The 27,592-nt window shown below is 40.6% G+C and overlaps 1 protein-coding gene across 1 annotated transcript in view; it reads left to right on the forward strand.

Annotated features, from left to right (window-relative positions):
• Positions 1 to 27,592, forward strand: part of AKAP6 (A-kinase anchoring protein 6) — a 476,852-nt gene that overhangs the window by 223,009 nt on the left and 226,251 nt on the right. Inside the window, exons 7-8 of the mRNA XM_073577839.1 lie at positions 1,136 to 1,232; positions 22,037 to 22,191. Coding sequence (XP_073433940.1) covers positions 1,136 to 1,232; positions 22,037 to 22,191 — 252 coding nt within the window. The remainder of the gene's footprint in view (positions 1 to 1,135; positions 1,233 to 22,036; positions 22,192 to 27,592) is intronic.

Below are 27,592 nucleotides of genomic sequence, written 5' to 3' on the forward strand. Positions count from 1 at the left end.
GGCCTCCACAGCATCCAACACAGTATGATGGCTTCAAAAGTTGTCCCCAACAGTATGATGCCCCATAGCCACTTCACACTATATTTTCCCCACAGTAAGATCCTCTACTACTCTCCCCACAATTTGATAGCCCCCACAGCTCTGCTCAGAATGATGGCCCCTACAGCACCCGCACAGTATGATTTACCCATATCCATACAAAAAAGTATGATGCTCCCGGAGCCCCCCACAGTATGATGCCCCACAGCCCCCCCTCATTGTATGGTTACCCTCACAGCCCTACAACAAAATAACCAAAGTAGTATCCCCAGAGTTTCTCCCAATGAGTACAGACTGACAAAATAAAAAGCCCCTTTTCTCCAATGCACTGCTCCAGCTGGATGGGAGAATTTGGTCTGCATGACTCTCGGTCATGTGAATAAGGCCATAAACTATAAAGTTTCTCTGTGCTATTAGTAAAAACAAAAGGATAGTGCAAACAATCAAAACATGGGCCTCACAGCCATAATATGGACCCCAATCTGTCACCATATTGTGGATGTCTCAAATTGCCCTAATTATGGTTCTTGTACACTAGTGGACCCTGTAGTCTTCTACCAGTGGGCTATTGTAATTGTTTGCCTTCTGGAATTTTCTCTGTGCAATGTTTATATTCCTGTTTTGTTGGAAAAACGAAACAATCAATAAATCAATAATTCAATAAAAAAGAAGGTTGAGTTACACTAAATGAGTCTAAAGGTACTGTCACACTTAGCGATATACCAGCGATCCCGACCAGCGATATGACGCGGTGAGGATCGCTGGTACATCGCTAAGTGGTCGCTAGTGAGCTGCCACATAGGCAGATCTCACTAGCGACATCGTAGGGGACGGGGATCGCTACTTACCTGTCACACTAGGCGATCCTGCTTCCTCCCGCCCGGCTCCAGCCTGTTCTCGCGCGATCAGCGATAACCAGCGGGGGAGCGGGTTGTAGGTAAGTATCAGACACAGCGATATCGCTAGCAATATCACTATAACGTCACTAGTTATAGCGATATTTCAAGCGATATCTCTTAGTGTGACATGCCCTTTACAATACAAGTGATTAGTCACTGTTTTGCAGTCAACATGAACATTTTTTTCTCTCTCGTAGAACTTCAAGCAGAGCGTGGATGGTCACTGTTCACTAAAGGATGCAGTGCTGGAAGAAGGTCACCGACTGATGGAAGTGCTAGTTTCTCACAGACCAGGTAATGGAGCCCATATAAAACAGTATTTCATTTTATTTCATTTATAATAGATCACACGTGGAAGTTTTGTAGGACAGTAACTAGTCAAGGGGTTGTCTCATCTGCTGAAATGGTTAAAATTGAAAAGTGCTTGTAAAAACAAACTTCTTTGCAATTTACTTCTTTTTACAGGGAACCTGTGACCATGGGAAATGTTATTTACCTGCCTATATAGGGTAAATCTGCAAGTAAATAGTTGCAATCACAATGCTACCTGGCTGTTTTACTGAAGGTGCAGCTTCTGGGAGAAAATTAACTTCAGTGAATGCAGGGAGCAGTGGAGTCACCGCTCAAGACTCAGCTCACTATACTGTAACCACACCCCAGCACTTTGATTGACAGTTCGTTCTGCACAGATGTACTGTAGAGCCAGTTGATGTAGCATTGTAATGCTGTTTGCCTGCATGTTAACCCTATATTTGTAAGTAGTCTTTTCCCAGGTGACAGGTTCCCTTTAATTTATATTATACGCTTATATTAATTATACGCTTATATTATATTATATTATACACTTATATTAATTATACGCTTCTCCTGACATCACACCAGCCTTTCTAGAAAACACCGGCGATTGTCTAAACGCTGTGTCTAACATCATGTCCTCACTATATCTGAAACTGAACCTGTCAAAGACTGAACTCCTTGGGTTTCCTCCCTCTACTAATGCACCTATACCCGACACTGCCATTTCCGTGTGTGGTTCCACTATTACTCCCCAGCAACATGCCCGCTGTCTTGGGGTCATACTTAGCTTTCATTCACCCTCCACATCCAATCACTGGCTCGCTCTTTTTATCTGCATCTCAAAAACATTTCTAGAATTCGACCTTTTCTTACCTTTAACTCTGCAAAAACTCTTACTGTTTCTCTTATTCATTCTCGTCTGGACTATTGTAACTCACTTCTAATCAGTCTCCCTCTTATCAAACTTTCCCCCCTCCAATCTGTCTTGAATGCTTGAATGCTGCAGCCAGGATCATATTCCTCGCCAATCGTTACACCGATGCCTCTACCTTGTGCCAGTCCTTACACTGGCTACCCATCCACTCCAGAATCCAGTACAAACTTATTGCCCTCACCCACAAAGCACTCCATGGCTCAGCACCACCCTACATCTCCTCCCTTGTTTCAGTCTACCACCCTACCCGTGCCCTCCGTTCTGCTGATGACCTGAGGTTAGCATCCTCGATAATCAGCCTGAGGTTAGCATCCTCGATAATCAGAACCTCCCACTCCCGTCTCCAAGACTATACACGTGCTGCGCCAATTCTTTGGAATGCACTTCCCAGGTCAATACAAGTAGTCCCCAATCCCTACAATTTTAAGCGTGCCCTGAAAACTCATTTATTCAGACTGGCCTACCGCCTCAACACATTAACCTAACTATCCCTGTGTGGCACTGTCAAAAGTTTTACCATAAATCATCTATTAGCCCTCTGTGTCCGTACTGTTACACACTTAACATTATGGCTAATCCAAACAATCAGGGCAATTGTTACCACCCACCTTTCGTGTCTCCCCTTTTTCCCTCATAGATTGTAAGCTTGCGAGCAGGGCCCTCATTCCTCTTGGTATCTGTTATGATCTATGTGATTATTGTTATTCTGTAATGTCTATCATCTGTACAAGTCCCCTCTGAAATGTAAAGTGATGCGGAATATGTCGGCGCTATAGAAATAAAATTTATTATTATTATTAATTTTATAGTTTACTGCTCATTGCTTAGGTTATTGACCACCTCTGCAGTTTATGTGAGGTAGCCATTTTCCTGGGCAAGGAGTGCAGTGCAGCTAAGGCAAACCAAGCTGCTTCTGCTTGCAGCTTCAGAGAGTGCACAGTTTGGACCAACAGCTCAACTATTGCCGCAGATCCAAATTACCAATCATCAGCCCAACTGACAAAAGGGATTCTAAGGAGCAGAAAACCCCTTTAGCATGGCCACATAAATAGTTCATCTTTCCATTCAAAACATTAAGCACACGATGTCTTTTTCAGGCAGATTCCGCTTGAAATCTGCCTGAAAAAGAACCACAAAAAAATGAACATGGTGCACATAGTCTTATGTTCCTTCTTAAAAGGTGAGTGTAAGTGTTATTATTTTAAAAGGGAGTTACCAGAGGGGTAGAGGGTGCAGTGGCCCTGGACCCCTTGCTCTGACGGGGCCCATCCAGAGCTACTGCCACTGGATGCGCCACCTGAGTTGTAATCAGGTTACCGGTTAGAGGCCCACTCAGATTCCCCCCCCCCCAGAGCTGAACCCCTAGCTACACCTCTGGGCGCAACATAGGGATTGTGAAGGGGCTGTCCCAGTAGTGGACAACCCCTTTCAGACAGGTAACATGTTTATTCTTTAGGCAGCTTTGCTTAAAAGTCATCTGCTCTATATACTCAACAGTACAAAGTAAACATGTCAGCGGCAGAGCAGCCAAAACAATGACTGAAATCAGCGAAGACAATGACCTCTGGCACTTTTTTTTAAAAGCATTTTTGCCTTGGAAAACTCGACCGTTCCAACGGCATCTTAAAAATGTCATAGGAACATACCCAATGGAAGATTTCCCAGCCGAAAGAAGCGGAATTTGTTGCTGATTATTCTCTTTATAAAACACATATACCACACTAATGAATTAAGCTATGTCACATTGACAGAAAGCAAAAGTACACTTTTTTGGGCCTCTGTTAAGCAAATAGAGCCCAAAATTAACTTTAAATGCCAGAAGCTTTTTCCATTTCATATGCCAAGCTTAAAGCTTCTACGTAGTGTACACTGAACCTAATTTAGTGTACAGAAAGTTTGATACGACCAGGGATCGACTCGGAAAATCCTTGTCTAATGTTATGTTCACACTCTGCACCCAGAGGCAATGGTCAAACCATCCAGGTTTCTATTTGGGATTTATTCATGCAAAAAAAAAAAAGAGAGCGCAACAGTAAAAAGTTTGTTAGAATTTTCCTCCACTCACTGTTTATTGATGTTGATATGTGTTGTACATGGATCTTTGCGCTCTCTACTCAGAGATGCCCACAGATCCATTATGGCACTGGTAAAGTAAATATTGCATTTCAGACCTCGGAGCGCTATTGGAGCTGTGGGCACACTATTTTTGTTCAGGGCTGCCAACCTGATTATTTCTTGTTTTCTGTACAATTTATCAAAATGTCATGGACGGCTTATATTTTTCTGGACAAATTAGAAAGCCAAAATAAATCATTGAGATTCTAGGTGCTGTATCACTACTGTCCAGGATACTACGCTGAATGTATTAGCAGCATATACTGTGAACGGTAAAATAATGATAATTACTCTCAGAATTGTTTCTACAATTTCCTCCATGTTTTTACAATATCAGAGACATATTCATTTTTTTTTTCATCACAGATGCTCAAAAAAAGGTTCCTATTTTTGCAGACTAGCCGGGATCTCCTAGGAGGTTTGCATTCTGGTGGTGTCTTGTTAATAATCAGTTCAGTTTAATAGAGAAGAGTTAGAGAAGTAGAAGTAACATGATGGCTGGCTCGCTAAGTTAGCACCGTAAAGGTTTACATTATTTGTATAGTGTGGTCCTCCTCTCGTTCACATTCAATTAGCAATGCACTGCACAAATAGCTACAATATTACCGTAAAACAAAACAGAAGTCATTTTGGCTGTTCCTACAGTTATGGCCAAAAGTTTTGAGAATGACACAAATTTTGGTTTTCACACGGTTTGATGCTTCAGTGCTTTTCCATCTTTGAGTTGGATGTTTTTATGGTTACAGATGTACAGTTTTCAGCATTTCATAAGTTTTTAAACATTTATTGACAAATACATGAAGTTTTTGCAAAGATTTGATATTTACAGAGTTGACCCTTATTTTAAAAGAATTATGCAGTCCACCATGGCAGATGGATGTCATCTTCTGGGCCAAATCCTATCTGATCTCAGCCTACTCTTACCTAAACAGTGTTTAGAATTTATCACAATTTCTGTTTTTGTTTGGCCACCCGCTTTATGACGATTATTCACGGGTTCTTAAAAGATTTAGATCTGGGGAGTTACCTAGTCATGGACCAAACATTTAAATTGTGTTCCATCATGCTTGTAAAGGCATTGTTCATCACCAAATTGCTTATGGATGTTGGAAGAAGCTGCTGTTTCTGGATGTTTAAATCCCATTCTTTATTTAGGTAGGTAAAATTGTGAGTGATAATCCAAAATGAGATATTCCAAGTCCTAGTATATTAAAAATATATAGCTAAAAAAATGATGTACACAATAAATATATTTATAGTTAAAAAATCTTTATAAAAAAATATGTAAAAACAAATATCATATACGTGTGATGTAAGTGGCATGGAATGGCCGACAAATCAGCAAAAATTCAATTGTATATATATATATATATATATATATATATATATATAACATACATAATCAGTATCATATATGAGTGTATGCTAATGCACACAAGAAGTAAATAAAAAGTGCTCAAGTCCAATAATTCAATAATTAAACACCATGTGACAAATCATATTCTGAATATTAAATGAATTAATGGGAAGTATATAAGTGAATATCATGATAAAATAATAATAAATAATTCCCATACAAAGATGAATGAAGTGCACTTGATATGAGAAATATATACTAAAGCTGATCAACCATAATTGAAAAGATAAAGTGCATTAGTGCAATAATACAGGTAAATGGAAAATCAGATACCAACCAGTCTGGCACTCCACTGCCCCCGCCACCACCACCACCACACCACTCCAATGTGCGTTTTGCAACCGCTTCATCAGGGAGTCAAAAATTGTGAGTGAGCCCACTTTCCCACTTTCTTAGATGAAAAGTCCCTACACATGAATGGTCTCATGATGATTTACTGTTGGCATGACACAAGATTCATGATAGCGTTCACCTTTTCTTCTCCAAAGTTTTCTTTGATGAAGCCCCCTAGAGACTGTTTGAGACATCTGTAAAAATGGTTTTCTGGAGAATAAATGCTACCATGAGTCCTGAGTCATGTCAAAAGTAAAGCATCCTGGCTTCATTCATGTTTGGAGGCTTTTCATCCAAGAGAGTGGGTTCTAGTGTTGAGTGAGTATACTCGTTGCTCGGGTTTTCCCCGAGTATGCTCGGGTGGTCTCCAACCATTTTGGTGTGCTCGGAGATTTAGTTTTTATCGCCTCAGCTGCATGATTTGCGACTGCAAGACAGCTTGAATACATGTGTGGAATGCCTGTTTGTTGCGGAATTCCACACATGTATTCAGCCTGTCTACAAGTCTCAAATCATGGAGCTGAGACAACGAAAAAGAAATCTCCAAACACGCCAAAGTACTCGGAGATCACCCGAGCATGCTCGGGGAGACCAGAGCAACAAGTATACTCGCCCATCACTAGTAGGCTCAACTCAAAATTTTACCTTAGAAAAAATAATAAAGAATGGATCTAAACATCCTCCAAGAGCAATGTCTCCCAACTATCCAGGAGCAATTTGGTGATAAAATATGATTTTTACAGCATGATGGAGACCATGTCTCAAGGCGAAAGTGATAACTAAATGGCTCGATGAACAAAACATTGACATTTTGAGACCATGTCTAGGAAACGCTCCAGATCTCAATCCCATTGAGTACTTGTGGTCAATTGTGAAAATGCAGGTAGACACATAAAATCCCAATAAACTCCAAACACTGTCTAGACAAGAAAGTCCCTGTCGTCAGTCAGGATTTGGCCCAGAAGTTGATATTCAGCTGCAGGGCCGAACTGCAGGAATCTTGGAAAAATAGGGGTCAGCGCTGGAAATATTTAATCTTTGCGTAAACTTGATCATCAATAAAAGTTTTTCAGACTCAAAACCTTTAGCCACAACTGTACATCTGCAGAGCTGAAACAGTTTATTGACCTTAGTGCTACCAAAGGAATAGTGTGAATTGTCATCTTTTCTATCAGAATTTTTAGATCGATTTCTGATTGCTCTTTAGGTATAATAATAGATGCTGTCACAGTATCACAGTTGGTCGCCGGTATAGTCGTTCACTGGTATCACAGTCGGTCACTGGCAGTCTATTATTTGGCTCTCGGTACAGAACCCAACTGTACAACCAGGGTTCCTTGGCTTCCCTCTATCTTTCTTTTGATAAATCCTCAGATGAAAAGGCAGGATCATAGATCTGCAGCAAAGAGCAGCCGACAGCACAGCGGAGGAGTAGATGCAGGTTCAAAGGTTCATGGACCCAAATGAACAAAAGTCCAAATAAGGAAAAGGAACAGCATCTGTTCTAGGTGAAAAATCGTATCAAAAATTTATTCTGCCAGTACAAATACAACGTTTCGGCCATATTGAAAAAGGCCACAATATGGCCGAAACGTTGTATTTGTACTGGCAGAATAAATTTTTGATACGATTTTTCACCTAGACCGGATGCTGTTCCTTTTCCTTATTAGGATCATAGATCTGGTCATGACACTCATTGAACGATCCCCCTTTTTCCAGCTTCACTTAGTTGATGTTCACTTTCTCAAATTCTTCTGACGTCACTTCATGTATGCAGATATTTCCTATGGTTGGGACTGCTGGGATTTGTAGTTTACAATGCACCTGACCTCTCCCCGTGTTTGCACACCCCCAAATCAGGGTTATAATAATTATATAAGATCACACAAATGACACACGCTCTTATTGGACATTATGCCAACAATTGAGATGACCGTTATATAGTGACACATGCAAAGAAATGTGTAACTAATATGCTACACAGTTTTTTTTTTCAACTATAGACCACATTAATAAAGTCCTTTATTTAAAGTCGCACAATATAGAAGAATAAAGTATTTTAGCAACACACTTATCTGCCACAAGTATCAAGGGAGCCGACAGTAATTCAGCACAGATAGGCTTACATCTCTACTCTAAATCCTATAATATGCGAGCAGAACAAAACAATGTTGAAAGACCTCTATGCCTGTGAAAAAGACATTTGGGACAATGATCTGGAACTGCGGGCGAGAGTTATTGAAGCCACACAGAGAGTATTAAGTCCTTTGTATATGCTACAGTTGGATCATTTGACAATGTAACATCTCCAGCACTCACTTCTCTAGCTGAACCGACCACAGCTAAACAAAAAGATACATTTAATGAGCCAAAGAAACCCCTAAAGGTGGTTAGCAAATAGAGAAAATGTAACATATTTAAAAATTTAGCAAAACATGCTTAGTGATAATGTATTATATTGTTTACTCACATCTAACATAAAATGTTATCTTGGAAGAAGCAAAACAGGCTTTACTTTTCCTAACACATTGGCTGGCAGTTAAGGTTATAACAATTATCTTTTATGTTTATGCACATTTTGTACATTTTCCAGTTTACATTTTCCACCCTTCCTGCATACAGCATATAGTTGTTGGGGACTGGATTTTACACTAGGGCCATATTAGAAGTTTACAGCATAGATATGGTCCTGATATGTGTAGTGGAGTAAATAGTAGTGTAGCCAGTGAATGAAGACATTGATGATTAGTTAATCATGGAGTCATCATTATTCCTATTGCATGTTGCAACGCTGACTATATATTGTTTTCTATGTGTAAGAATCAGGTAAGTAGATCCAGCTTCCAGGAACATGCAATAAGATTCAAAAATGTTATTGAAAAAAACAATTTTTTTCAATAAAATTTTTATATCTTAATGGATGTTCCTGGAAGTTGGATTTACTTACCTGATTTTTCTTTACCTGTTGCGGCACCAATTTTTCCGTGCCTCCGGATCCTCCAGTGTCTCAGCTGACTCTCCTTTTCTATTCTATGTGTAATCACATAATAATTGAGCTTTGATCACAATCAGATCAATATTATATATACTACTATACATGTCAAATATAGAGATAATGCTATCCTCGAATTTTGGATTACAAGAGGAGGAAGACCAGCGAGGAATCAGACTTTAAGGTTGGACCTCAGAAAGGCAGATTTTAATGGACTCAGACCGAGGATAGGAAAGGTCCAATGGCTGGATGTTCTAAGTTACAGACATGTCTAAGAAGGATGGGAGATTTTGTTAAATCAAATTCTCACTGCACAATCGGTAACAGTTCCGAAAAGAAGGACGAATTGGAAGAATTTAGTGAGACCAGGTTGGATGAACACAGAACTTAACCTTTTGTTAAAAAAGGAAAAAAGAAATTTATATCAAATGGAAAGAGGGAGGCATGTCTAAAGAAGCATATAATGCTGTTTGCAAGGAATGCAGGGCAAGCGATAGAAGAGCTAAAGTCAGTAATAAAGTGAGGCTTGCAAGGGAGACCAAAAGCAGTAAAAAGGGATTTTAGGGTATATCAAAAGCAAAAGAAAAGGCAAAGATGCTATAGGATTTTTACAGGATGAAAAGGGTGAAGTGGTCAAAAATGATGGTGAGAATGCCGAACTTTTAAATTCCTATTTTGCATCTGTGTTCTCTAAGAAAGTAATTATATTAACTGGTCTTCGCAGTGCCATGAAAGGAATAAAATAATCCACACTATCTATAAACAGAGAGCTGATGAGGGAACACTTAGCTAATTTAAATTATTTTAAATTTCCTGGTCCAGATGAATTACATCCTAGGGTACTGAAAAAGTTAGCAGATGAAATTGCAGAATCACTAGCCAGAATCATTGAAAAATTCTGGAAAACAGGAAAAGTCACAGAAGATTGGAGAAGGGCAAATGTTGCCCCTAACTTCAAAAAAGGAAAGAGGACAGAGCCAGGAAATTACAAGCCAGTGAGCCTTACTTCTATATCAGAAAAGATATTTTAACAAAAAATTAAACAGCATGTATGTAAGTACTTGGATAAGATTACAATCATTAATCAGAGCCATCATGGGTTTGTAGCAGCTAAGTCATGCTAGACTAATCTAATTTCCTTCTATGATGGAATCACTGGCTGGGTGGATCAGGGAAATGCGGTAGACATAGTATATCTCGACTTCAGCAAAGCATTTGAAAAAGTATCTCATACTATCCTTTTTGAAAAAATGACCAAGAATGAGATTGACAAGGCTACTGTTACGTGGATTCATAACTGGCTCAGTGTTCATACTCAAAGAGTGTGTTGTGAACTCATTTTCTGGTCTGCCTCTGGTTTCTGGTGAGGGAACTGTTTGTGCTGATAGAGGAGTCGTGAGTTCTCTTTCCGGGCTCCCTCTGGTGGTGGCAGGAGGTAATGAAGCTGATCTAATTAACAGAGACCTGCCACCTGATAATGAGGAAGACGATTGGACATCTGGAGTCTCAGACTGGATTTAAGACAGCCGACTCCCTATTCCCATGCTGGTGATTTTTTCCTGCCTCCTGAGGTCTTGGTTTCCAGCTCAGTTCCTGTCTTCTCAAGCTAAGTTTTCTCTGCTAATGTTCACATCTGAATTGGTTTTGTCTATTCAGTTTTTGTGTGGTCAGCCAGCCCCGGCTGGGGCTGTGCTGAATTTCCACTCTTATGTTACTGTATGTGCCAGTTTGCTTTTTGTCCCTTATTAGATTGGCCTCTTTTTGCTCTGTTCTCAGAATATGCCAGAGTGCTGATATAGTGAGTGAAGTCTAGTGACTTCAGGGGTTTTTTTGCTATCAGAAGTGTTGGACTTTTTTTGCAGTGTGTTTTGGCGTGATTGCAGACAGTATCTTTCCTTTCTTGTCCTTTCTAGTTAGTGTGGGCCCCATCGTTTGCTCAGCCTATTTTCCTACCTGTGTTTGTGCTTTCATCTTGTTTCACCGTCAATACATGTGTGGGGGCTGTCTATTCCTTTGGGGTCTGCTCTGGGGCAGTTTAGATTTCCCCTTCTCTTGCTTTAGGCTTATTTAGTCCTCCGGCTGTGACGAGGCATCTAGAATCATCGTAGGTACACTCCACGGCTGCTGTTAGTTGTGTGGTTAGGATCAGGGGTCTGCAATCCGCGTAGTTACCAACCTCTCTGGTTTTCTGTGACTTAGCTTGGTTTTGTTTTCCTCCTCGGTGACCCAATCATAACAGAGTGGTAATAAATGGTTGCACATCCAATTGGAAAAGTGTTTCAAGTGGGATACCACAAGGCTCTGTCCTGGCCCCAGTGTTGTTCAACATTTTTAAAAATCATCTAGATATGGGAAGTGAATGTGAGCAAATCAAATTTGCAGACTATGCAAAGCTAGCATGGATAGCTAACACTAGAAAAGACAGAGCAAGGTTTCAGAAGGATCTAGATAAGCTTGAACAATGAGCAGCAACTAACGGAATGGTATTTAAGAAGGGGAAATGCAAGATTCTTTGTCTGGTCAAGAAAAATGAAAATTACTTCTATATAATGGGAGGAATAAGAACTAAGCAACAGCTCATGTGAAAAAGACCTGGGTATACTAATAGATCACAGACTGTACATGAATCAACAGTGTGATGCAGCAGCAAAAAAGTCAAACACAGTTCTAGGATGTATTAAGAGAAGCATAGAGTCAAGATCATGTTAAGTAATTATCCCAATGAGAGGCAGTGACTGATGTTACATATGAGGATCGCTGTATGTTCCCTCCAGGATGCGCATGGAGGCATATTGATGCCACTAGAGGGCATTACAGTCACTGCCGTAGCTGTGGTTGCAATGCAGACTAAAGTGAGTATAGTGCTTGGACATGCTAGTTGTCCAAGGCAGATTTAAGGAAACCTGCTCTGGGTTTGTGTTTTGAAACAGTCTCCAAGATGGTAGTCTTGCAGTCCGTTTCATTCCTGGCCTGGTTTTCCATATGGCTGAAGGCCACAGGTTGCTAGTTAAAAACCCTGCAGTATAGGGTTTGAGTGTGTCAGATTCAGGGTCATTTGGTGTTTGCTAGAGTGCAGAGCAGTCAGCTCTACAGAGCTCTACCTGTATGAGGTAACTCAGGGCCAAACAGAGCCTCAAGGTGTGGCACCCTCAACGTACACAGTGGTCCAGTCACCCATGGCAACCGGTCTCAGGAGGTGGACTGGCGTGTTTATTGGCTGAAATCCAGAGGATATGGTTCCCGGCTGCGATCTGGAGGAAATTTTAAAGAGACTTTTGCTTTGAACTTTGCTAGGTCACTGCCTCATCACTACACCCCCTATACTCCTCCTTAGTCAGGCCTCAACTGGAATACTGTGTCCAGTTCCAGGCACCACATTTTAAAAAAAACATTGGAAAACTGGAGCAAGTTCAGAGAAGAGCTAACAGGATGGTAAGCGGAATGCAAAGCATGTCCTATGAGGAAGGGTTAAAGTATTTGGGAATGTTTAGCCTGAAAAAAAGAAGGCTAAGAGGAGACTTAATAGCTGTCTACATCTATAAATATCTGAAGGGATGTCACAGTGTACAGGGATCATCATTATTCACATTGCACATGTAAACACAAGAAGCAATAGATTGAAACTGAAAGGGAGAAAATACAGATTAGATATTAGAAAAAATCTTTTTGACAGTGAGGGTGATCAGTGAGTGGAACAGGCTGACAGGAGAGGTGGTGAGTTCTCCTGCAATGGAAGTTTTCAAGCAGAGGCTGGACAGACATCTGTCTGAGATGGTTTAGTGAATCCTTCATTAAGCAGGGGGTTGGACACAATGACCCTTGAGGTCCATTCCAATTCTAACATTCTATGATAAAATTTGATGCCTAAAGAGAAGTCAATAATATGATACCTATAACATATACAATATGTTCTGTTTAAATACCAAACGTAACATCTTATATATTATCGGATTTGGAGAGGTAATAAGGGTGAAGGGTAACAACAAGGAATATTTTAAAATAAGCTTGAGGGGAGTATAGCATAGTACAAAATAGAGAAAGCATTACCATACCAAATAAAAGGGCAGCAGAAATTATGCAAGCAGAACAACTTACTAAGCATGGCCTTGGCTGCTAGAGTTGGGAGGGAGAACATTGTTACATCAATATTCTTCAGGCTGAATCATGACTGTCAGACAATCTATATCAATAGAAGAAAGTTTTCCACTTCACTCACATATCTCAGAGAGACAAGACAGCCATATAATATTAAAGAGAACATGTCAGAATAATTTTGTATAGTAAAAGACATGGCTTTAATAGGGCTGTTGTCACGCTGTGATAGTACGTGATTGGGACCTAACTATCCCTGCTCCCAAAAGTACCTCTAAAGGTGAGGAGGTTTGAGCCACCAGCCTTGCTGTTCTCCTGTAATACTCTAAGCTGTCCCCTCCCCCTCTCCCAAGAGGCTTGGGATAGATATGTTAGTGTATAAACACATAAGACAAACAGGAATAGCAAAAAGCAACTTACAATCACTAAAGGTAGAGAGGAATATAGGGAAGGATAAGGATGTACAAACCAAATGGGAATAGGATAATGGAGAAAGAATACACCCCAAAACAGCATATAATAATCTCTAGCAGCAACAATGAACTCCAACTTCAGCACAGCAACTCCAGCAAACCAGGAAGTAAACTTTCAGTAGCGAGGATGAAAGGTCTGGCAAGTTGTTAAGAGAGAGAGAGGAAATGAGCAGGTCAGGAGCAGCTGTGAAATGGAGCTGCATGTCTCTAACCAGCATAGAAAAAGGGTGGACCCACCACGCCACGGGCTGTGCTTACTCTGGAGGGGCGTATCTAAGCAACTGCGTGGTCTTCACTAGAGCCTATGATGGTGAGGTTAGTTAGGCTTGAGCTTCAGGTAGCTCCCCAGGGCAGTACCCTGCACTGCAGCAGCTGACACCTAAGAGTCAGGAATGCAGGTACGGAGTTGGAGAGTTCATCAGGACAGGGACAGAAACACTGGCAGAAAGGATACTGATGCTGGTTCAGACTGGTCGGCTGGTTTAGACAGGACAGGTTCACAGGTACTGGTTCAGATAGGATGGTTTCAGGATCACAGGTAATGGTTCAGATAGGATGGCTGGTTAAGACAGAATGGGTTGAGGATCACAGGTTCAGATTGGACAGGGACCTAACAGAGAACTAGAAGGTTAGAAGACAAGTTAGAAACTGTGGCCTTAAATACATGATGCCGCCCAGAAATAGGCTGGGGACAGTTCTGCAGTTTGTGCTTCCCCTTTAAGAAGCACATTGCCAGGAGACTTGCATGGTGTACACAGGCTATGGTGCCTAGGAGCTGTGAGGAGAGCCACAGCAGGAGGAACAACAGAGTGACCGTGGTGGTGAGCATGTCGGCGTCACTACCGGAGGGAGGTAGAAGAACCAAGCAGGGATGCCGGTGTTACAATTACATTGATATGATTGGTGTAGAAATCCACTTTCTTGTTCTTCTTTAATCACCATCACAGACCAGAGACATGCGTAGGGGCCGGGGAATCACAGACAGGGAGGAGAAGACTTAGTGCACAGTCCGGCCCCTATGCACCGAAATCACATTAGCACAAAACGTCAAATGGTGATTAAAGAGGAACCACAAAGTGGATTTCTTCACCAAAGGCATCAATCAGCATTACAGCCCCATTACAGTCAGGTCTTTACATTACAAAATTGCACTGACAGGTTCTCTGTGAGTTCTGTAAAACATAGAACCAATTAGAATAATAAAGAAAACTGCTCCATAAATTGTTGCATTATGTCATAGTAAATCTAATAAACGGGTGTTTGAATATCTATTTATAAATAACTAGATGGTGGCCCGATTCTAACGCATCGGGTATTCTAGAATATGAGGCAAATCCGTGCGGCAGGAGATTTTTACCCTATAAGCTGGGACCACCGCCATCAGGGGCTTATCTACAGCATTCTGTAATGCTGTAGATAAGCCCCCCGATGAAACCTGAAAGATAAGAAAAAAGAGTTAGATTATAACTCACCCTGGCGTTCAGTCTGGTCCGATGGGTATCTCCGTCCCATCCGCGCCTCCCATCTTCATACGATGATGTCCTCCTCTTTGCTTCCCCTCGGCTCCTGCGCAGGCGTACTTTCTCGGCTCTATTGAGGGCAGAGCAGAGTACTGCAGTGCGCAGGCGCTGGAGCTCTGACCTTTCCCGGCGCCTGCACACTGCAGTACTTTACTGTCTGTGTGGGGAGGTGAAAAGACCTGTTGTAAGCCTTTGATAGGGGATAACTAAGTCGGGATTTACCTTTGATTTGGTGAGCCACCTCTGTGAACCTGTATCTGCTATATGGACTGTTCTGTTTATTTTTTCCCTTTGTACCAAGACAAGACTATATTGGTTTTTGAGATGGGACAGATAATGGACTTTTAATAAATCACTCACTGTTTGAACATAAGAACTTGCTGCCTGTGTCTACTTTAACTGAGCGTGAACTCTTACACCTTACAGTAGAAAGGAGCATGACCTATGCCTCTCCATTCAATGTCTGAGTGGAGTAACAGAATCATTTGAGTGTTGTACCCTGCTATTCACGTCAGTCGCATACTCAACCACAGCCTCATTCAATACCTTATCAACTGTAACGATGAGGAACTGGTGCTATTTTCCAAGTGGTTGATGTGGGTCTGATTAGTGGGACCTGAGCAAGTAGACATTCATCACCTTTGATGTACATTGGTGGTCACCCCCTTATTTTTAATTCTGATTACATTTTTGTGACTACTCTATTGAGACAATACTAGAGGTAGGAAGGACCAGGGTTTCAGGTTTTTTATCTAGTAAAAGATTAAGCGAACAGAAATATGCAAGACCTTTCAAGATATCCAGCTTATATTTCTACAATATATGGATCATTTATCATAATTATTATTTGGATAGGAACTTGTCAAATCAGTCCATGACCACCCTCACTTCTAAGTTCCAAGTTTATTCCTAAAGAGGGCAGCATCTGTCAGTGGCTATCTAAGAGGGTAAAGATGGCACAGCCTGCCCTTTGTATGCTGAGAGACTCCCAGCTGTGACTTGTTACTGAAGCATGAAATTCTGCATGAAATAGTAATGAGTTACAGGGAAGGCACACAGTGACGCTGAGTATCATACTGTGTGTCGGTAAATAACAAGCTGACTTCTGATGTATTATTAAAATTTACATTAACACTGAGACCTCCACCTAGTATGACAAAGATTGTTATATACACATAGTGCCCTTGAGTCATGCATACAATATAGCCACTGGTACAATAGCAACTGCTAAAGACAGACAAGTCTGATCTATGCAGTCTCAAATTGAGATTAAAAGTTCATTCTTCTATGTGTGATCCTGTCTATTCGCCATTTAATTCACTGACAGGAATCGGCCAAGTCCAATATCTGTGTTTTCCATAGAATGGCAGTAATGTTTGCATGCCATCAGGAAGTTTAGCACATAAAATGGCCAATTTACGTGTACCTGGAAGCCACGGTAAGGCATTTCTCGTTTTCCAGGACCTTAACATAATGCCAGTCCTCACTTAAACTAAAGTCTTCATCTGACTGGGAACCTATGTAGATCCTCTCCTTAGACTGAAATATATATCTCTGTGGAGGAGTGGTGGCCCTGCTTTGATTAAAACCGCCACCACCTGTTAGCCGCAGGCATTTTTAATCAAAGCAAGGCCACCACCCCTCCAAAGAGATATAGATTTCAATCTAAGGAGAGGATTTACATAGGTTCCCATTCAGATGAAGACTATAGTCTAAGTGAGGATTGGCATTAGGGTCCTCGAAAACGAGAAATGTCTTACCGTGGCTTCCAGATACACATAAATTGGCCATTTTATGCACTAAACTTTCTCAATTTTTCATACTTCTAATGCAGTAATGCAATTCATTTTTCATATTTTATTTTTGCATGTTATGGTGCTACAGTGTGCTTCCTTTTTTGTTTGAATGTACATGAGTTGGTGACTCTAGGTTAAGCACCTGTTCACAATATGTTTATGCTTGGATGTGACGGTCAGTTTTTTGAAATTTGTATTCATTAACCTTCTGACTGAGCACTCCACCTGTTAGCCACAGGCGTTTTTAATCAGAGCAGGGCCACCACCCCTCCACAGAGATATAAATTTCAGTCTAAGGAGAGGATTTACATAGGTTCCCATTAACCCCTTTCCTACATTGGACGTAATATTCCGTCCATGTGACCTGGGACCTAAGTCCCAAGGATGGAATATTACATCACAGGTGATCAGCGGCTCTCACGGGAGAGCACCAATGATCATGGCCGGGTGTCAGCTGATTATCACAGCTGACACCCGACATTATGTGTCAGGGGTGGTCGCGGACCGCCCCAGCACATTAACCACTGGCACACTGCGATCAAACATGATCGCAGTGTACCGGGGGAATAGGAGAGAAGCATGCAGGGAGGGGGCTCCCTGTGTGCTTCCCTGTGACCCCCGGAGTGACGCGATGTGCTGCGTCGCTCCGAGAGTCCTCCTCCCTGCAGGCCTCCAGAACCAATATGACCGCGGGGGCCTTCGGGGTCCTGCAGGGAGGCATCTTCCTCACTGCCTGCTGAGAGCAGGCAGGAGGAAGCCTGCAGAGCGCCTGTCAGATCGCCGATCTGACACAGCGCTGTTCTAAGTGTCAGATCGGCGATCTGACAAAAGCCAGTGATGTCCCCCCCTGGGACAATATAATAAAGTAAAAAAAAACACGTGTAAAAATAATTTTTAAAAAAAAATCTCAAAATAAATTAAAAAAAAAAATATTCCCTAATAAATTCTGTTTTTCTAAATAAAAAAAACAATAAAAGTACACATATTTAGTATCGCCGTGTCCGTAACAACCCGCCCTATAAAATTATCCCACTAGTTAACCCCTTTAGCGAACCCCTTAAAAAAAAACAAAGCAAAAACAATGCTTTATTATCATACCGCCGAACAAAAAGTACAATAACGCGCGATCAAAAAGACAGATATAAATAACCATGGTACCGCTGAAAACGTCATCTTGTTCCACAAAAAACGAGCCGCCATACAGCGTCATCAGTGAAAAAATAAAAAAGTTATAGCTCGCATAATAAAGCGATGCAAAAATAATTATTTTTTATATAAAATAGTTTTTATTGCATAAAAGCGTCAAAACGTAAAAAAAGACAAATGAGGTATCGCTGTAATCGAACTGACCCGAAGAATAAAACCGCTTTATCAATTTTACCGCACACGGAACGGTGTAAATGCACCCCCCCAAAAGAAGTTCATGAATTGCTGGTTTTTGTTCATTCTGCGTCCCAAAAATCGGAATAAAAAGCGATCAAAAAATGTCACGTGCCCGAAAATGGTACGAATAGAAACGGCAACTCGTCCTGCAAAAAATAAGACCTCACATGACTTGGTGAGTCAAAATATGGAAAAATTATAGCTCTCAAAATGTGGTGATGCAAAAACTATTTTTACAATAAAAAGCCTATTTTAGCGTGCGACAGCTGCCAAATATAAAAACCCACCATAAATAGTAAATCAAACCCCCCGTTATCACCCCCTTAGTTAGGGAAAAGTAATGAAATTAAAAAAAATGTATTTATTTCCATTTTCCCATTAGGGTTAGGGCTAGGGTTAGGGTTAGGTCTAGGGCTGAGATTAAGTTTAGGGTTGTGTTGGGGTTAGGGTTGGAGTTAGAATTGGGGGTTTCCACTATTTGGGCACATCAGGGGCTCTCCAAACACAACATGGCGTTTGATCTCAATTCCAGCCAAAAAAGGCAAATGGCGCTGCTTCCCTTCCGAGCTCTGCCATGCGCCCTAATAGTGGTTTACCCCCACATATGGGGTATCAGTGTACTCAGGACAAATTGCACAATAACTTTTGGGGTCCTGTTTCCCTTGGGAAAATAAAAATTGGGGGTGAAAAGATCATTTTTGTGGAAAAAATATGATTTTTTAATTGTACGGCTGTCCGTTATAAACTTCTGTGAAGCCCCTGGGGGTTCAAAGTTCTCACCACACATCTAGATAAGTTCCTTGTGGGGGTCTAGTATCCAAAATGTGGTCACTTGTGGGGGATTTCCACTGTTTAGGCACATCAGGGGCTCTCCAAACGTGACATGGCGCCCGATCTCAATTCCAGTCAATTTTGTGTTGAAAAAGTCAAATGGCGCTCGTTCCCTTCCGTGCTCTGCCATGCGCCGAAACAGTGGTTCCCCCCACATATCAGTTATCAGCGTACTCAGGACAAATTGCACAATAACTTTTGCAGTCCAATTTCTCCTGTTACCCTTGGTAAAATAAAAAAAAATTGGACCTGAAGTAATTTTTTTTGTGAAAAAAAGTTAAATGTTCATTTTGTTTAAATAGTCAAAAAATTCCTGTGAAGCACCTGAAGGGTTAATAAACTTCTTGAATGTGGTTTTGAGCACCTTGAGGGGGGCAGTTTTTAGAATGGTGTCACTTTTGGGTATTTTCTATCATATAGACCCCTCAAATTGACTTCAAATGTGATGTGGTCCCTAAAAATAAAATGGTGTTGTAAAAAGTAGAAATCGCTGGTCAACTTTTAACCCTTATAACTTCCTAACAAAAAAAATGTTGGTTCCAAAATTGTGCTGATGTAAAGTAAACATGTGGGAAATGTTACTTATTAAGTTTTTTCTGTGCCATATCTCTGTGATTTAAGGGCATAAAAATTCAAAGTTGGAAAATTGCAAAATTTTCAACATTTTCGCCAAATTTCCATTTTTTTCAAAAATAAATGCAAGTAATATCAATGAAATTTTACCACTGACATGAAGTACAATATGTCACGAGAAAACATTGTCAGAATCACCGGGATCCATGGAAGCGTTCCAGAGTTATTACCTCATAAAGGGACAGTGGTCAGAATTGTAAAAATTGGCCTGGGTATTAATGTGCAAACCACCCTTGGGAGTAAAGGGGTTAAGATGAAGACTTTAGTCTAAGTGAGGATTGGCATTAGGTTGGGGTCCTGGAAAACGAGAAATTCCTTACCATGGCTTCCAGGTACACATAAATTGGCCATTTTATGCGCTAAACTTTCTCAATTTTTCATACTTCTAATGCAGTAATGCATTTCATTTTTCATATTTCATTTTTGCATGTTATGGCACTACAGTGTGCTTCCTTTTTTGTTTGAATGTACATGAGTTGGTGACTCTAGGTTAAGCACCTGTTCGCACTATGTTTATGCTTGGATGTGACGGTCAGTTTTTTCGAATTTGTTCCACAAGTACGATCATCATTTACCAAATTTGATATCTAATTTCCCCATAGAATGACTCTTGCCCAAGAGTCTTTTTGACTTGTTTTGTTGGGTTCACAATGCAACTGTCTCAAAAGTATCGAAAATCAGTCGAATTCACAACAGAACAGTATGAAAATAATGATTAGGCCTCTTTCACACTTCAGTTTTTTGCATCAGTCAAAATCCGCCAAAAGGACGGATGGCGGATCCGTTTTAGTACTGATGACAACGGATGCCACCCGTCCGTTTTTTTGACGGATCTGCAAAATGAAGAATTTTAAAGGAATCGCAGCCTGGAAAAGGAGAGAGAGAGAGAGAGAGATTTTTTTTTGTCCGGCACCCAGAAAGAATTTCGGGTTAAATGAGTGTCTGGAGGATCCGCCAGAGAAAAAAACATTGCAAGCTCCGTTTTCAAATCTTTGAGGATGGTGACGGACAGCAACTTTTGGCGGATCCTCAAAAAAAACGGATGCAACAGACGGCAATCCGTCACAATCCGCCATTAATGGAAGTCAATGGGGGAAAAAAACGGATCCTCGAAAGAAAATTGAGGATCCGTTTTTTTCAAAACCTGGCGGATTGTGACTGATTGTAAAAAACTGAAGTGTGAAAGAGGCCTTAAGTGGTACTTATTTTTTTGTTAATGGGAATCAATGACAAACATATTCTACTGTGTAGGCATACAGTTAAATACATCTAGGGAATATGTTCAGCAGACTGTATAAAATATTCCGCTGAGCTTAGTCCCCAAACATGGAGTAATCCATGATCAGCTGAGGTTCTTATTTTCTCGGCTGGAATTTGCTACTAGACTTCTCTCCATATGTTCAGTTTAGCATGCCTGAATAACGTAGGTAGACACATTACACCCGAGTTATCATACGTGGATTTTTTGTAATTTACTTGTCTTGTGGCTATTTGTTCATTTTTTTGCGCCAAATTCTTCATAATGGTGAATGCGGTTCATGAATTTTGCACCAAGATCAAGAAAGATCTTTTTTTGTCTTTAACCATTTTTGTAACAAAAATTTGGCTTACATAAAATCACTCGAGGGGGACTGGAATAGAGTTGCGACACAATAATAAAAAGTCACAAGTGATGGATGAATCAAGCAAAAACATATGAAAACTCTAAAGCAGCCCGCTTACAATGGCAGATTAAAAAAAACAGTTGTAAACTAGCTTTGTTTTTTTGTTTAGCATCCACCTAAGCACAACTTAAGGGAATGCAGAACGTTCTCACCTTCACGTGGCTGCAGGGCGCTCTTTTTATTTCCCTAGAGAAGAGCTGGCAGGAAACATGGCCATTCTGGCTTCTTACATATGCCGACACATATTGTCGGTGGTAGTTATTTACAACTGATTTACAACATTCTTAATGGACTATGTCAGGCACAGCAGAGCAGCTGTAAGCTTCAGCAGAGGTGAAAGTGTCCTCCACCTTTGTGGTGGCGCTAACAATCCTGGCATTGCTGCAGATGTTTGCTAAGTGGTCCCAGCTGGTTGAAGTAAATAGCCATTCAAAGTAAACACCATTTTAATTGCATTTACCTTACAAAATATCCCCCATATGATCAAGATGTTTATGACCCATGAGCACCGCAAGCTGCGATGGAAACCAAGCGCCGATTGTGTATGGTGATAGTCTTCTCCTGGTACAGTACAGGTGACTTTTGTCTCACGATCGTTATGTTTGCCTTTTTATACAGGATTTCAAGAAATGCTGCAGATGATTACTGCACAGTGGAAAGAGCTGCAGAAGCAGATAAGGAGGCAGCACGGCTGGATTATGGGTGCTCTTGATACAATCAAGGCGGATATTCTTCAGAAAGATGAGTTTCCAGACGTTGTAAGTGAATCACAGGTGAGACAGAAGAAGCCTCACATTTTATAAATGGATACCAGAACCCCATTCAGGTAGCTTATACTGTTAGTAACTGTCTCTGCCCCTTGCAAGACCCTTGATATTTCTTGCAAGGGCTCTTAGCAGTTAAAAGATTTGGTCACATCGAGGGGGGATTTTGGCAAGAGAATCTTGGCTTTTATAGTAGTACATAGCAGACACCGAAGTCTTCCTCTGACTCGTAACCTTCTCTCTATTTTATCTGAACTTTTAGGGTAGGGGTAGATGAGCGTGTATTCTGTCATCCAAGAGAATTGGGTGCAAATAAAACATTGATTAAAATCTGATTAGTCGGTGATCATAGTGTGCTCCGATTCTCTCGGATGAGGAGAAAATGTTGAAAAAAAATTGTTCATCTTCTTTATTCTGTCATTGCAAGGAAATCAGACTGCACTCATGTCATCCAAATACAGTCCAATGTTTTCCACAGACTCATTGACTTGCATGGCCGAGTGTGAGGCATGCAGCGAACCGGTCCGCGGAATAAATCTGACTTGTGCACGGTTCCATAGAATAACATTTGTTAATGTTTTGTCAGATCACACTCGGGCCGAAAACACGGCCAAGTGCATGGGCCCTAAAAGCTGATTTTTGACAAAGAGTAATTTCTTATTGTTGCCATAATGCAGATTAGAAGACTGTTCACGAAAGGGTTAAAACCTTGCCATCAGAACGAGCTTATCGGCAGATTTTCTGTTGATTCATTCTGCAACCAACGATATTCATTGATACAAGAAGGCTGAAAATGTCAAACTATTCAAAAGTTAAAAAAATATTCTGCCAAAGCCATCCATAGCCTCGTTGGAATTTCTGTTCATCAACGTTAGTAGAACTTAAAGTGCTAAGTCCCGTGGGTGTCACACATCGGGGCCATAAAACATTTGTTACTTTCATAAATCATAATAATGATTCCACTCGCTGACACATTTTGATCACATGACTTCATCTAACGAGCGGTTTGACTAATTAAGAAAAAGTGGGTGGGGGTAATGGCAGTTCTGACTTAAGCTCTGTGAATGGAGAGTAGTATTTGCAGTCCAGTGAAGCTTTTGATGCAGGTGGTGCAATGCAGACTTGCATGCAGATTTCCTGTAAGCGTAAGGGTTAATTTTTTACTATTTGACTGCATCAACCCTTAGAGGACACCATTTTTTCTCCTTAGACATATAATATATTTCAAATATATGCTCAATGAACAATACCGCGTCATTAAAGTTGTACAAACATACTCCGCGCTCCTCTCTCCTGGCACCCATAAAACCTTGTTTCTTATTACCTTCAGCATATGTTCCTGTTGTTGTTGACTGTGTGTGGTGTTTCCCCCTCAACCCTCCTCCTCTTCGTCCCCTCCTAAATGATCCCCGTCAGAGCCGTAAAATATTTTGAATGCTGATTATTTTGTCCTCAGAATCATAATGCAGTAGAGCGATTGCCTTTCATCAATTCCCAGACTGATCCACGGATTTAAGGCTTAACATTAAGGGTACACAAGGAGACCGGCGTGTGTACAAGTGTTTGTACAGTATGCACGCTGTCAGAGTAAGTCTTTAGGGTCTAACCTTTTAGGCTAATCTTAAAAAAGTGGTAATTATTTAACATTTTAGGAGGAAATTGAGTTGTGTTGTTTATTTTTTACATTTTTATGAAGATTATAATTGTCATTGCTATTTGGATGTAGTTAAATGTGGGTGTTTTACTTTACACTGTTTGGGATAATTTTTTATTTTTAGACATCTTAATACCCTCTTTATGGTGTTTGTTAAAGGGTCTTCATGAATTGTTAATGGTTGTTGTAAAGTATTTTACAGTATTGGGAGCATAAAAATGCCCCTTTCTTCATCTTTTGTTTCCATGCGTTCTCTTGCTAATGCTGATAATCCATATTGCTGGGGGCGGACTTTGAACTGAATCAATCTCCTTCCCCCTCTGGTAGTATAGTCCTTTTTCACTTCATAATCCAGTTTACGGTAACTGAAAAGGAGCCCTATACATCTATATGGCTCTGGTGCTTCCCAGACCAACAAAAAGATAGTTCTTTTGGCTGATGTGCAATGAACAGAGAAATGATTTCACAAAGACCAAGCTGTGAGTCTGACTGAGCATGTGTGTGTCCAAGGCTACCCTTTTAAATATTTTGCAATCTTTTTGCAAGACTTACCCATTTTGGTTATCCTGTTAAGTCTTCCTGTGTGCTTAGATTGCATTTTACAGTTTATTTGGTCTTCTCATAATACACTCATGAAAATTGAATTGCAAACACAAGAAAGAATTGTGAAATTATGGAAATCACAGAATGGATAGACATGTTACTGGTATGAAAACGGTGAAAAAATGTACACAAAGTTTTCAAAACATTTTGATTTATTTAATATTGAGCATGAGTGCTAGGTGAAGAAATGCCCTCACTTACACAATTTGGATGATGCTATTAATGGTTATATGAGGAATGTTCTGCCAAACTGAATGCACGTGAGCATGAAAATGATCAAGGTCCGCTCCTGGCAGCTCCTTTTTGGAATTGCCGACCAATGATTTCCAAGATGTGCTCGAAGGGAAACAAGTCTGGAGACGCTGCAGGCCATGACTGTGCATTTATGCCACACGAGCTGAAAAATGGCTCCTAGAACACTTTAGAGAAATGGCCATTCTGCTCATTCCACAACAAGATACATGTAACACACCCACTTTGGAGTAGTACCAATGTAACGTTCCTTCATTCCCTTGTGATGGCCTCTTCGTGGAGTGGCTCATGTGGTCTCCATAGGAATCTCTGGCTATCATTTCTTCCAAGACAGAAGCGAGTCATCGCTAAAGAGGATAGTCCTATATTCTAATCTTCATTGCATTCTTTCTCTACACATGAAAACTTTTGAGATCTGGGAAGTGAGTTTAATTGAACACCCATATGAGGACTGGTCTTGCTTATGATGCAATGTCATGCAAACGCCTTCTGATGTAGTGGGGTGATATAAATTATGGTAGCCGGACCCCTGAAGTCTTCATTCACAAGTACACTGCAGGGTTACAGTGATTTGGTCATGGAACTAGTGGTACACCCACTTCTCCAAAGTATCTGAGGAGCCTTTTCTCAATGCAACAACGCCAAGTCAGGTGTTCCTACCGTTAATGGTCTGCATGGCCTAAACAACCAACTTGTGTCCCAATTAAGCACATTTGGGACATGATTTTTCGGCACGTGCACAAGGAGCTGCCAGCAATGGATCTTGATTTGTGGCCCAAGTGCATTCAACAAGGCAGAACATTCCTCAGACAACCATTAATAACCTCATGGATACCAGTGAAGATGTGTAAGTGTGGGGATTTATGCATGTGGTGCTCATACCCAATAGATTGATATGCATTGGAAATTATGTATTTTTCATCATTTCCATATCATTAACGTGTATTGATCCTGTGATTTTCATAATTCCACACTTCTTCTTCTTGGTGTTGCAGTGTCAATGTTGAGGAATGAGTGTTGAAAATAAGATCAGTCTGCGTCTTTGTGTGCTATCTGGATGAATAGTCTAGATTTGGTTAGGTATTCATATCTTTGCTTTCCCTTAGCATATTCTAAAACTGCCATGCCATGTCATAATTCAAAGGCATCAATACTTCCCTGGTCAACTCCTTTATCCTCCAACTTTCACATCCAAAATACCATAGTTTGAACCAAAAAAATCCTTTGTGACGATAATCCATTTAATGTTTTCTTGAAGGTCAGCTACCCATATGTGCCCAATTTATTTTTTGTTGATTTTTGTTCTTTCTGTTAGAAAAGCTATCTACTGCGTGTTGTTGACATCAACTCAGCCTTACCTGTTGTTTTCACTTTTTTTACATTTTGCTAAATCCAAGTTTTTTCCTCTATTTTTATCTCTCCTTATAAGGGAATTCCAGTTGTCAAGAAGACACTAAGGCCTCTTTCACACTTCAGTTTTTTACAATCAGTCACAATCCGCCAGGTTTTAAAAAAAAACGGATCCGCAATTTTTTTTTGAGGATCCGTTTTTTTCCCCATTGACTTGCATTATGGGCGGATTGTGACGGATTGCCGTCCGTTGCATCCGTTTTTTTTTGTGGATCCGCCAAAAGTTGCTGTCCGTTACCATCCTCAAAGATTTCAAAACGGAGCTTGCAACGTTTTTTTTTCTGGCGGATCCTCCAGACACTGTTTTAACCCGAAATTCTTCCTGGCTGCCGGACAAAAAAAAATATATATATTCTCATTCTCTCTCTCTCTCTCTCCTTTTCCAGGCTGCGAGTCCTTTAAAAATCTGCATTTGTCGGATCCGTCAAAAAAACGGACGGGTGGCATCCGTTGTCATCACTTCTACAACGGATCCGCCATCCGTCCTTTTGGCGGATTATGACTGATGCAAAAAACTGAAGTGTGAAAGAGGCCTAAGACTAGCACTGTACATTTTGTATAGTTATTGTTACCCCTTTCTTTACTGGATTCCTTAGATTCTTGTTCCACGGTATCTGAGACCCGGCTTATGCAAACCTGGCCTCTGTATTTGGTGGAAATCGTATAATGATTAGACTATGTTCTTTAATTATAAATGTTTGTGGTATACATACAGTACTCAGCATAACTGAGTACATCTCCTTTTGAAAAGTGTGATTTTAATCATCTCACTGAACACAAGAACAATTTCATTAAATTTGACAAGACTGAGTTTAATAGAACATTTTTTAAACCCATAACATGGAAGTAAGGTTAATAATAAAACTTTAATTACAAAATCTTCAGTTCTACTCAAATGAATACACCCCACATCAACAACTACTACATGTAGTATTTTGCTTGACTTTAGGTCAACATCATATCTTCTAGGCAAGGATTGAACAAGCTGGTGACATATTGAACCATCTATCTTTTTCCATTCTTTAAGAGCATCCTCTTTTAGATACTGGTAGGACAGTAATGACATCTTGTCTCTTCAGAATTCCGCATAGGTGTTCGGTTGGGTTCAGAACAGGAGACACTTGGCCACTGAATCTCTTTCACTCTGTTCTTCAGAAATGCGCCAGTGGCCATAGATGTGTGTTTTGTCACGTTGGAAAAGTGCATGTCTTCCAAAGGCACGGAGTGATGGCAGCATCTTATCATTCAGAATAGAGCAGTACATCTGTGAATTCATGATACCATCACGAAAATGTAGCTCCTTGACACCAGCAGTGCTCATGCAGCATCACATAAGGACACTGCCACCACGTTTCACTATAGACTCCATGCATTTTTATTTGCACTCCTTTATGACACCATTCAGTTCCAAAAACATTTATTTTGATAAATTATAGAGTCGCAGTAGTATTCATAGTTTTCAGTATGGCACCTGGCAAATTATAGGTGGGC

Source organism: Dendrobates tinctorius, unplaced genomic scaffold (genome assembly GCF_039654945.1).
Source record: "Dendrobates tinctorius isolate UK_male_01 unplaced genomic scaffold, ASM3965494v1 ptg000057l, whole genome shotgun sequence".
Classification (NCBI taxonomy): domain Eukaryota; kingdom Metazoa; phylum Chordata; class Amphibia; order Anura; family Dendrobatidae; genus Dendrobates; species Dendrobates tinctorius.